The following is a 12,024-nucleotide window of genomic DNA, read 5'->3' on the forward strand; positions in this document are numbered from 1 at the left end:
TTTGGTAGCAAAAGCCACTAGCTTTCAGAGCGCTTGCAGCTCCTTCATCAGGTGAGTGGGATTCACGAACAGGGCATATAAAGACACAAATTCAATTTACAAAATAGTATGTCCTTTCCAAGCCCATCTTCCTGCACCCAGCCCGGAACTCTGCAGCTGAATGCATGATGGAGATCCAAATAAAGCCAAATATTTGCGAGCCTTCTTCGAGTCAGTGGCTGCCCTGGAGCAGCGGAGTAAACATTTCAAATCACACCCGCTGCGAGCAGGGCTCGAACCTGCGCGGGGAAATCCCATTGGATTTCTCAACGCCTTAAGCACTCGGCCATCGCAGCTGCTTATTTGTTGTTGTGATGTAACCGACTTAGCAACATTCACAGACCTTTATCAGGCACCGGAATGATGCAGAGCACAGCGGGTGAGCTGAAATTTGTTCGTCTCCTTTTAATTTGTATCTTTGTCTCTGATCCAGAACTCATTCACCAGTTCAGAGACTTGTTGTTCTTTTTCATTAACCTTTCATTAAAATCAAGTTGAACCCGAATTCTGCGTCCGAAAAATAAAACGAAAACTTTCAGTCCACTTTATTTCATTGCAGTCAAATGTTGCGTTTAGACCACATGAGGGCGCTGATAATGTCCAATACACATTACCAATGCGATGGCCGGGAATCGAACCCGGGTCAACTGCTTAGAAGGTAGCTATGCTCACCACTATACCACCATCGCTCGCTCCCCTCATGGAACTGTTATTTTCATTAGTTATAATTACAAAACTACCTTAGCTTCTGATTTCAGCAGACAGAAGGTATGTCCTTGGGACATTTTTTTTTACCTGAACTTGGCTTGTCTCATTTTTCTGGGCAGTTTTAGCCACCTTTTTGCGATTGCTTCTGACTGATAACTCTGATTAGATTTGCGGCCTGTTCTTTCATTTGAACAAAGTTTCCACTGAACGGAAATTGAAGCTGGATTTTATGTCAGAAAAACATGGATGATGAGAATATTTGCTGATTTTTTTTAGAACTTTCCCCCTTCTGTTCTGACCAGAGATAGCTAATTAAATAAGTCAACACTCTGAAGGTCAGGAACTGAACCTTGGTCAAATGCTCGCACAGTCACCACAACACCACCTGGCTCTGTCACCCCCTCTGTATTTATAGAACGAAGCAATGAAGTGGCAGAGAAATCACAGCTGAGAGAATTCTGTAACCGACATTCCTGTTCTGTGAGTTTTACACTTTCCGATAGATCGGGGTGAGCAGGGTCGCCCAATCAGAAAGCAGATCCTTGGGACATGGAATTTGATTAATATCATGTTTTGCAATCATGTTAATCGGTAAGGACCATGTTGATGTAATTTCACTCCAATCTGTGAAGGTTTGTTTGAATCGTGATCTTGTTGCACAACTTGCGTTCAGGCAGGAGATGGCAGCAGGGAACAATAATTTGGATTTGCTGTTTGTGTCAATCAATCTCGTCATAGAGGTTCACAGCATGGAAAAAAGCCCTTTGGCACAACATGTCCATGCCGCCCAAATTTTACCATTAAGTTCGTCCCTATTGCCCGTGTTTGGTCCATATCCCTCTATATCCATCTTACCCATGTAATTGTCTAAATTCCTTTTAAAAGACAAAATTGTACCCGTCTCTACTACCTCTGGCAACTCGTTCCACACACCACTCTGTGTGTGAAATAAATTGCCCTTCTGGACCCTTTTGTATCCCTCCCCTCTCATCTTAAACCTATGTTCTCCAGTTTTAGACTCCCTTATTGCGGGAAAAAGCTGTTGACTATCTACCTTATCTATTTCCTCATTATGATATAGGCCTCTTTATATCACCTCGAGGTCTCCTGCGCTCCAGGGGAAAAAAAGTTCCAGTCTATCCAGCCCCTCCTTATAACTCAAACCATCAAATCCTGGTGGCATCCTAATAAATCTTTTCTGCACTCTTTCTAGTTTATTAATATCCTTCCGATAATAGGGTGACCAGAACTCTACACAGTATTCCAAGTGTGGCCTTATGAATGTCTTGTACAATTTCACAAGATGTCCCAACCCCCGTGTTCAATGTTCTGACCACTGAAACCAAGCATGTCAAATGCCTTCTTCACCACCCTGTCCACATGTGACTCCACTTTCAAGGAGTTATGAACCTGTACCCCGAGATCTCTTTGTTTTATAACTCACCCCAACGTCTTACCATGAACTGAATAGGTCCTGCCGTGGTTTAATCCACCAAAATACATCACCTTACATTTATCTAAATCAAATTCCATCTGCCGTTCATCGGCCCACTGACTCAATTGATCAAGATCCCACTGCAATCCGAGGTAACCTTCTTCACTGTCCACTCTGCCATCAATCTTGGTGTCGTTTGCAAACATACTAACCATGCCTCCTAAAAAATGACGGGGTAGGATGAGTGACTTTGCGGATGGCATATAGATTGGCTGGGTGGTGAAAGGGAGGCTGAGTTTCTTAGTCTGCAAGAAGGTATAGACAGGATAGTCAAACGGGCAGATAAGTGGCAGATGGAATTTAACCCCGAAAGATGTGAGGTAACACACTTTGGAAGGAATAATTTGGCAAGGAAGTATTCAATGAAGGGCATGGCACTTGGAAGTTCTGTGGAATAAAGGGACATTGGCGTGTTTGTCCATAATCTCTGAAGGTAGAAGGGTATGTTAGTCGGATGGTGAAAAAAAAAACATATGGGGCACTTGCCTTTAACAATCGGGGCATCGATTGCAATAAAATGTCATGTTGGAATTGCATAGAACTTTGGTGAGGCCACAGCTAGAGTACTGTGTGCAGTTTTGGTCGCCACAAGGTAGCAAGGATGTGATTGCACTGGAGGGGATGCAGAGGAAATTCACCATGATGCTGTCTGGGATGGAACATGTAAGTTATGAAGGGAGATTGGGGAGGCTTGGATTGTTTTCTTTAGATCAGAGAATACTGAGGGGGGACCTGATCGAGGTGTACAAAATTATGAGGGCATCGACAGAGTGGACAGGAAGCAGCTGTTCCCCTTGGTTGAAGGGTCAGTAAAAAGAGGACATAGGTTCAATGTGAGGGGCAGGAAGTTTAGGGTGGATGTGCGGAAAAACATTTTTACCCAAGGGTAGTGACGGTCGGGAATGCGCTGCCTTGGAGGATGATAGAGGCAAGTTGCCTCACATCCTTTAAAAGTATGTGTTCAGCAATTGGCATATCATAACATTCAGGTCCATGGGTCAAGTGCTGGTAGATGCGATTCGATTGGAGGTCAGATGCTTCTTCCGTGTCAGAGCAGACTCGATGGGCCGAAGAGCCTCTTCTGTACTGTATGATTCTTTTATTCTCTAAAAAAATTCACACGAACCGGATCAATGTCAGCCATATTCCTTGCCAGTTCTCAGACAGGCACTGATTGGTTCGAAGTTTGTTTCATCTTTCAGGGTCCAGCTCAATTAAATAAATGTATTTCTTATGTTCTGTGTGTCATTTATAAAAACCTTCCTCTGACATGAGACCTTGTTTTGTCCTTGTGCCCCTGTTGATGCCTTTGTCACTCTGCTCATGCTTTGATTTTCCTCATGGCACCTTAGAAAGAGTAAGAGTTTAAACAACACCAGGTTAAAGTCCAACAGGTTTAAAGATCTGGTTGGCTGTAGGGATTCACATTCTAATCAGTATTCTGTAACTTGATTTTGTGTCTCTGTGCCCTGTTTGAGAGCACATTTCCACTCCATCTGACAAAGGAGCAGTGCTCCGAAAGCTAATGGTATTTGCTACCAAATAAACCTGTTGGACTTTAACCTGGTGTTGTTAAAACTCTTACTGTGTTCACCCCAGTCCAACGCCGGCATCTCCACATCATGATTTTAGAAAGAACCAGAGAAATGTAACAGCACCGAAGGAACCCATTCGGCCTATCTTGTCCTTGCCAGACTGAGGACACTCAGGTGTCCTTTCCAAGCTCACCTTCCTGTTATGTAGCTGAAAGCATGCTGGAGATCCAAAGAATTCATTCCAAAAAAATAGGATTTGCAATTCTGTGGCTGCCTAAAGCAAACATTTCCAATCACACTCGCTGCCAGCAGGGTTCGAATCTGCACGGAGAAACCCCATTGGGTTTCAAATCCAACGCCTTAACCACGCAGCCACGGCAGCTGCTTCTTTAAAGAATGAAAGCAAATCACTGCGGATGCTGGAATCTGAAACCAAAAGAGAAAATGCTGGAAAATCTCAGCAAGTCTGGCAGCATCTGTAAGGAGAGAAAAGAGCTGACGTTTCGAGTCCAGACGATCCATTGTCAAAGCTTTGACAAAGAGTCATCTGGACTCGAAATGTCAGCTCTTTTCTTTCTTTACAGATGCTGTCAGACCTGCTGAGATTTTCCAGTGTTTTATCTTTTGGCAGCTCTTATTTGTCTGAATAATGTAACCACCTCAGTAACGTTCACATTAACTTCATCAGGCACCAGGATTGCGCAGCACACAGTGTGGGAGCTGAAATTTGTTCTTCTACTTTTACTTTGAGTCTTTGTGTCTGGCTGAAAATTCATTTATTCGGTCAGAGACTTGTTTTTCTCTTCCAATATTTTTCATCAAAAAAGAATTATGTCCGAACAAAAAATGAAAAAGCTATCTGCATTTTATTTCATTCTTGTCAAATGTTTCGTTTGCCCTGTTTTTGTCCACTCAGTTTATAACACAAGAGGCTGCGGATAAGGTTCGAAATAAATGACCAATGCGTTGGCCAGGAATCAAACCTGGGTCATCTGCTTGGAAGGCAGCTATGCTCACCAGTATATCACCATCACTCACTCTGCTTAAACAACTGTTATTTTCATTCGTTATAATTAAGGAACTTCCTGAGTTGCTGATTTCATCAAACACCAGATGTGTCCACAGCACAGTTTGTAAATTGAACTTGGCTTGTCTCGTTTTTCTGGACAGTTTAGCCCACCTTTCGTTTTACAATTGTTTCTGACTGAGAACTCGTTGATTAGTTTTGAGGCCTTTTCTTTCATTTGAACAACGTTTCAGCTGAAAGCAAATTGAATGTGGATTTTACATTACAAACACAGCGATTATGAGAATTTTTAGTGAATTTTATTTTAGGAGTGCCACCTACTGTTCTGACCTGCGATAGATAATTAAATGAATTACCACTGTGATGGCCAGGAACTGACCTTTGGTCAAATGTTCGCACAGTCACCACCATCACTCACCTGGCTCTGCCACCCCCTCAGTAAGAAAGTCCAGCTCTGACACTGAATCTAGTTACCTTCGGGCCCAATTGGAGGATGGTCAGAAACTGTCTGCCACTGTCAGAAACTCCATTATCAGCGAGTGGGGGATGATTACTTAACTGGCTGTCACTGGTTGTTGAGGTTGTGATTTACTGTTACCTGTCAGTGCAAGAGAAACAAATAAAACAGGAAAATTGAGAGACTCCGAGAGCAGATAATTTGTCCTTCGCCTTAAAGAAACACAATCATGTCTGCAATCGCTATAATAACTGAAAAAAAAACAGATATAATTGGCTGTTGCCGCGAATCTAGTGAACAAATGTGGCCGTACACCACATGGACTGCAGCGGTTCCAGAAGGCAGCTCACCACCACCTTCCCAAGGACAATTAGGGATGGGCAATAAATGCTGACCCAGACAACGACACTCACATTCCATGAATGAATTCAAAGACAATCTGCAGGGAGGGGGCTTCAGAGTGTTTAACAGTTACTGAGGTGAAAAACTCTAACGAACCCCCCGGAATACAGAGGAAAGGCTAAAAGGAGGAGAAATTCCGTCCTGGGACCTTACATTTGGTGAAAGTTTTGTCCTGTGAATGTGTAGATGTGAATATTGTGTAAGAGAGAGTGTATGAAAGGGACGGGCGGGTCAGACTAATCCAACTGTGTTTGTGTGTCTGTTCTGATCATGACATCTCCGAGTCTCTCTTGTGTAAAATAAAACAATTTTCCAATCAAAGATTCCCTTAATCTCCCTGCTGAGCCCCAAAGTTAGATTTCAAGGCACTTGTTTCGCTAAATTGAAGAATTCAGTGGAAAAGTAGAGAACATGTCAGCTATCGCGTGTGAGAGCGCGATCAGTGCAGCAGTAAAACGGGTTTCAGTGGAAAACGGAGTACTCAGTTCGAGTGAAACCTTTTCAACAGCAAACATTCGTGTGTCAGAGACATGAAAGATGTGAGCTGGATCTCTGGAGAGGTGGAATTTCATTGCAATGGGAGAGTTTGTGAGGAGAGAGAAACACAGAGAGGCTGGAGGAGCCGGGAGCTGACAGCAGCTTGTCTCTGCTCCGTCCGCTCTCTGCCTTTAAGTTGCTCTGTGCCGCCACCACTGGGTTCATTTCGGATCCAGTTCTGACTCACACAGATTTTCCACACACTCTCGGATATGACTGAAACTGCAGCCGCCGAAACGGCTCCTCCAGCCGCTCCCGCTCAAGTGAAGTCTCCCAGGAAGAAGAAGGCGGCTCCCCGACCTGCGGCAGCCGGTCCCAAGTTGGGCGAGCAGATCCTCAATGTTGTGGCGGGATGCCGCGATCGCAAGGGGATGTCCCTGGCCGCGATAAAGAAAGCTTTGGCTGGCAGCGGAGTGGATGTGGGGAAGCGCGTCTCCCAGATCAGGTTAACGATCAAGAGGAAGGTGGAGACAGGGTCTCTGGTGCAGACAAAGGGACAGGGCGCCTCCGGCTCCTTCAAACTCGCTAAGAACGAAAGCTCGGGGAAAATGGGAAAGAAGGTGAAGACACCAACAGCCAAGAAATCTTTAGTAAAGAAAACAGCGGCCAAGAAGGTGACAACAAAGAAAGCAGCAGCCAAGAAACCCGCAGCCAAGAAACCCGCAGCAAAGAAAACTCCAGTGAAGAAATCAACAGTGAAGAAAACAAGCAGCAAAAAGGCGGCAACTCCAAAAAAGGTGGTGAAGAAAGCAGCCCTGAAGAAAAAGTCTCCTGTGAAGAAGGTGACGGGTGAAAAGTCTGTCAAAAAAGTGACTAAATCGAAGGCCAAACCCAAAGTGAAAGCAGCAAAAGCGAAGAAAGCGTCAGGAAAGAAGTGAAACAACCCGAGCAAATTGTAAACCTCTGAACCCAAAGGCTCTTCTCAGAGCCACCCACATCTCTCAGGAAAGAGCTGATCCCGCAAGAAAATGATTCCTGTCCCGCGGCCCGGCTCATTCACAATAGAGATCATTTCAAATTCGGACTAAAGCAAAACACAGCAGATGCTGAATTTCATTTGAATTTCACATTTGTTCAATCGCCACTTTTTCTCATAATAAAGATGTCTGGTAGATTCAGTGTGAGACAGTAACACTGGCGGCTAAACACCGCATTCGCGCCTCATTTTTAACCGAATCCCTGCAGTGCAGAAGGAGGCCAATCGTCCCATCGAGTCTGCACCGACCTCAATCCCACCCAGTCCGGGTCCCCATTACCCTATTATTTGACCGGACTTACCCCCTGACACTCCGGTGCAATTTAGCATGGCCAATCAACCTGACAGGCACTTTGTTGTGCGGGAGGAAACCGGAGCACCCGGAGGAAGCCCGGGGAGAATGTGCAAACTCTACACAGACAGAGACCTCAGCCGGGAATCGAACCCAGGTGCCTGGCGCTGTGAGACGGCAATTCTTCGCCAAACATCAATGTCAGGAGTGGGATTTGAACCCACGCCTCCAGAGGAGACTGCGGCCTTAGACCGCTCGGCCATCCTGACTCCCTTAATTTTAACACAGGAGATTGCCCCAAACAGCTTCAATAAAGTGTTTGCAAACAGCGAGAAGCAGATGTGTGTGAGGGTGTTCCGGAGGAAGATTCTTGCTATAGAATCGACTGTGTTTAGGTCGGAATATTACTGTCTGGGAATTATTCCGGGACCAGGTTTAAAAACACAAAAGGACAAAGTCACGACCCGAAACGTTAACTCTGTCTCTCTCTCTCTTCACAAAAGCTGCCGGAGCTGCTGATTATTTGCAGCATTTTCTGTTTTGATTCCATATTTCAAAGCTCCGGGTTTGTGGAAACTCTTGAGTGTGAAGGGCGGCTCTGGAAGGGTTTGTGTGGGGAGCTATGTTTCGCTTCCATTGTTAATAAACGGGTTGAAATTGGCGGTTGCAGAAACTGGAGGTGGAGCTGAAAGATCAGGGGCCGTTCTGTGTGTGTGTGTCAGTCCGGCTCTCTCCTCCCTCCCGCTCTGTGTTTAATCTTCACCCTGTCTCCTCCCCTCTCTGCTCTTACTCCGCCTTTCTCAGTCAGGTCGGGGCGGGCTGTATAAAAAGAGCCTGAAAGAGTTCCTCTCATATTGTGCAGAGATCTGAGTGAAGAATCATCATGTCTGGCAGAGGGAAAGGAGGCAAAGGACTGGGTAAAGGCGGCGCAAAGCGGCACCGCAAAGTGCTCCGTGATAATATCCAGGGCATCACCAAGCCAGCAATCCGCCGCCTCGCTCGCCGTGGCGGTGTCAAGCGGATCTCGGGTTTGATCTATGAGGAGACTCGCGGGGTGCTGAAGGTTTTCCTGGAGAATGTGATCAGGGATGCGGTCACCTACACTGAACACGCCAAGCGCAAGACGGTCACTGCCATGGATGTGGTGTACGCTCTGAAACGCCAGGCCGCACTCTCTATGGATTCAGCGGCTGAACAACTGCAACCTTCCTACCGAACACACAACAAAGGCTCTTTTCAGAGCCACTCACCGCCTCACAGAGAGAGCAGTGACCTGGGGACGGGGGCTGGGATAGGCTGTTCAGTGGTGGAGATGAATATTTGCTTTGTTCAGGTTGAATTTAACATTTCATTTGCAGTAGGGATTGAAATTGTTTTTATTTTTAATTGGATGATCTAAATAGCTCTATCGTTTCTGCAGTTGTTGATTTTCCCCAGTTGACATGTGCCCTCAGTGAAACGCCACATCACTCCTGTTTAATCACTGTGTTTGGATAGAGTTTATAAAAGCTTTCTCTGGAATAGCGGAGTTTCGTCGCAGCCGGTGAATCGTTCACTGGAACCAGTCCCAGTTGTGATGCTATTTGACCCCAGACGGTTGTTTCCTGCACTGAAACTGACAGGCTTTGTGAAACTGATCAGTTTCCGCTCAGTCATTCACAAACCCGCAATTCCCGCAGTTTGAGCCGCTCCAACCCCAGCCTGCTTCTGATTGGCCATCCTCTCCGCATTCGCAGCTCTGAACCAATCGCAGAGCATCGAATGTGAAGATTGAGCCAATCATTGGCTTCAACTGTCAACCGGCAGAAATTGTGAATTGGGGGAAATGCCGCCAATTTCAGCGCGGGAAAGGGAATTGAGACAAATTCTTAACTTAGTAAAAATAGATTCTCAATTAATATTCTGCTGTAAGATTATTTTACAAAAGGTTTCATTTGTCCGCCACGGGAAGCAAACGGCTCTATTCAGTAATGTCAAACGGGACAAATATGAAGTCACTCTGTAACAAACAACAGACTCAACCCCTTTCACACCGGCTTCAGGGGGACATAGAGAAGCGACAGATGTCTGATCCTTTCCGCTGAAAGCGGCGGCGAATGTCACAAACGACAGGGGAGGGGCAATCTGAATGGGCTGGAGAGGAAAGGGACGGGGATAGAGTGGAACAGTGGGAGATTCTGGGAATGAACAGCCTAGAGAGCGGGGAAAGGGTCTAAAGCACTAAGGGCAGGGAGATGGACTTCAAATCTTCAATGTTTCTGGTAATGGTTATATTAATAAGGACGGAATAAAGTCTTCTTTGAAACAGACGGTTATTTCTTGCATCGAAAACGGCCCAATTTCTGAAAGGGGCGGTTAAGGAAACCACTGAACCAATTAGAACCTGAGTTACAGATATTAATTCCGTGGTCACAATTTGATTGAGACTTCCTGGGCCAATTCCCGCTGGGGGCGGTTCCTCACAGAGTTTAAAAAGGCGGATGCAGCGCAGACTCTGTATTAACAGTCTTCGTCTCTCAGATTGTGCTGAATCCGCTCAGAAAATGGCCAGGACCAAGCAGACAGCGCGCAAATCGACCGGAGGGAAAGCTCCTCGCAAACAGCTGGCTACCAAAGCTGCCCGGAAGAGCGCTCCAGCCACGGGCGGAGTGAAGAAGCCTCATCGCTACAGACCCGGCACTGTGGCTCTGAGGGAGATCCGCCGCTACCAGAAATCCACCGAGCTGCTGATCCGCAAACTGCTCTTCCAGCGCCTGGCGCGAGAGATCGCTCAGGACTTCAAGACAGACCTGCGGTTCCAGAGCTCGGCCGTCATGGCCCTGCAGGAGGCCAGCGAGGCTTACCTGGTGGGGCTCTTTGAGGACACCAACCTGTGCGCCATCCACGCCAAGCGAGTCACCATCATGCCCAAAGACATCCAGCTGGCCCGCCGCATCCGCGGGGAACGCGCCTAAAACCCGGCTTCAGCACCAAGTACAACAACGGCTCTTTTAAGAGCCACCAACTCGACAAATGAAAGAGCTGCGATCTCCTGTTAACGATTCTAGTGTTTCAATTCCCAGGACAGAATATTCCCAGGACTCCAGTACTGAAACTTCTCAATGTTACAATTAACTCTCCGTTGCATTGAGGTCATTCATATCTCCAATCCTTTGATGGTTGGAGTAGAAGCGATGCCGTTAACAATTTTACCACAATTTAATTTTAAAGTAGTTTATTAAACCTGCGATCATTTCAGTTTCCGAGCAATAATTCCGCAAATCCACTTTCTCCGCACGTGTTTCGAGTCGCAGCGAGAGTGTTGAAAATTGTGTCAATTAAGTTCAGAATATGAAGCATGTCTCAAACAGTAACCCACTCACACAGATATAGCCATTGCAGGAACGCTTGCACATTCGCATAGACAATAATTAACACTTTTCCAGATCCAGTGACTGACTTTGTGAGGACATTCATCGGTTTTCAAAGTCAGTCACTGGATCTGGAAAAGTGTTAATTATTGTCTCTGTGAATGTCTATGCGACCATCACATTTTAAAGCAATTATATTGGAAATAGGATCATTTCAGTTCACTGGGATGGTTTCCCCGATAAACAACAGCAACTTGTATTAAAATACTGTATGCGTCAATAGTACGGATTGATAGAACAAAGCGGGAAACAGCTGTGCTGTGAATAGCAGTGCAGAAACTGACCGATAGACACCAGGTCGCCCTTTTTCAGATAAAGTGAGTGGCTCTGAAAAGAGCCTTTGGGTTATCAGATTAAAGAATGGTCGCTTCACTTGCTCTTCGCGGTCCCAGCGCTGCTTTTCTTGGGCAGCAGCACGGCCTGGATATTAGGCAACACCCCGCCCTGAGCGATGGTCACTCCTCCCAGCAGCTTGTTGAGCTCCTCGTCGTTGCGGACGGCCAGCTGCAGGTGTCTGGGGATGATGCGGGTCTTCTTGTTGTCCCGGGCCGCGTTCCCGGCCAGCTCCAGGATTTCAGCGGTCAGATACTCGAGCACAGCAGCCAGATAAACCGGGGCTCCGGCACCCACACGCTCAGCATAGTTGCCCTTTCTCAGGAGCCTGTGAACACGGCCCACCGGGAACTGCAGTCCAGCCCGGGAGGAGCGAGACTTGGCCTTGGCCCGAGCTTTCCCGCCGCCCTTTCCTCTTCCAGACATCTGCACAATCTCACAAACAGTTTCACAAAGAATCAGCAATTTCTCCAGCATTGACTGTTCTTATAAACTGACAGCTCCTCTGATTGGCCGCTGCTCTATTCACCTCATTTGCCTATATTCTTCACCAATCAGCTCACTGGAAACAGAAGAGGGCGGGATTTCCCCACAACAACCGGCAGAAGCAGAGAATTTGTCCATTTCCAAAAGCCGCCAATTTCATTGTGGGAAAGGAGCGAATTCAAATCAATGTCGTCATCAGTCAGAGATTTCAAATCCCTTCTATTGATTTGCTTTTATTCAGCTCTTCCCGTCACCAATCGCAGGCGCGGCTTTAACATTTTCTTTCAATGTGTTTCATTCTCCTATCGCTTTCTAACTGTCCCGGGC

General features: G+C 46.3%; 3 protein-coding genes and 1 non-coding gene across 4 annotated transcripts in view; 2 read left to right on the forward strand and 2 right to left on the reverse strand.

The window, feature by feature from the left end:
- Positions 1-656: 656 nt before the first annotated feature.
- trnar-ucu (transfer RNA arginine (anticodon UCU)) lies at positions 657-728 on the reverse strand. The gene has a single exon. It is a non-coding gene; the product is annotated as a tRNA-Arg (tRNA).
- A 5,684-nt stretch (positions 729-6,412) lies between these two features.
- LOC144482265 (histone H1-like) lies at positions 6,413-7,078 on the forward strand. The gene has a single exon (XM_078201450.1). The coding sequence runs from the start codon at positions 6,413-6,415 to the stop codon at positions 7,076-7,078; it is 666 nt and encodes a 221-aa protein (XP_078057576.1).
- A 2,933-nt stretch (positions 7,079-10,011) lies between these two features.
- Positions 10,012-10,482, forward strand: LOC144482347 (histone H3-like). The gene has a single exon (XM_078201511.1). The coding sequence runs from the start codon at positions 10,012-10,014 to the stop codon at positions 10,420-10,422; it is 411 nt and encodes a 136-aa protein (XP_078057637.1). The 3' UTR covers positions 10,423-10,482.
- Positions 10,483-11,247: 765 nt separating this feature from the next.
- The window catches only part of LOC144482316 (uncharacterized), a 233,002-nt gene continuing 232,225 nt past the window's right edge, over positions 11,248-12,024 (reverse strand). The window contains exon 3 of the mRNA XM_078201489.1: positions 11,248-11,646. Within this exon, the coding sequence (XP_078057615.1) occupies positions 11,248-11,646 (399 nt within the window). The remainder of the gene's footprint in view (positions 11,647-12,024) is intronic.

Source organism: Mustelus asterias, unplaced genomic scaffold (genome assembly GCF_964213995.1).
Source record: "Mustelus asterias unplaced genomic scaffold, sMusAst1.hap1.1 HAP1_SCAFFOLD_35, whole genome shotgun sequence".
Classification (NCBI taxonomy): domain Eukaryota; kingdom Metazoa; phylum Chordata; class Chondrichthyes; order Carcharhiniformes; family Triakidae; genus Mustelus; species Mustelus asterias.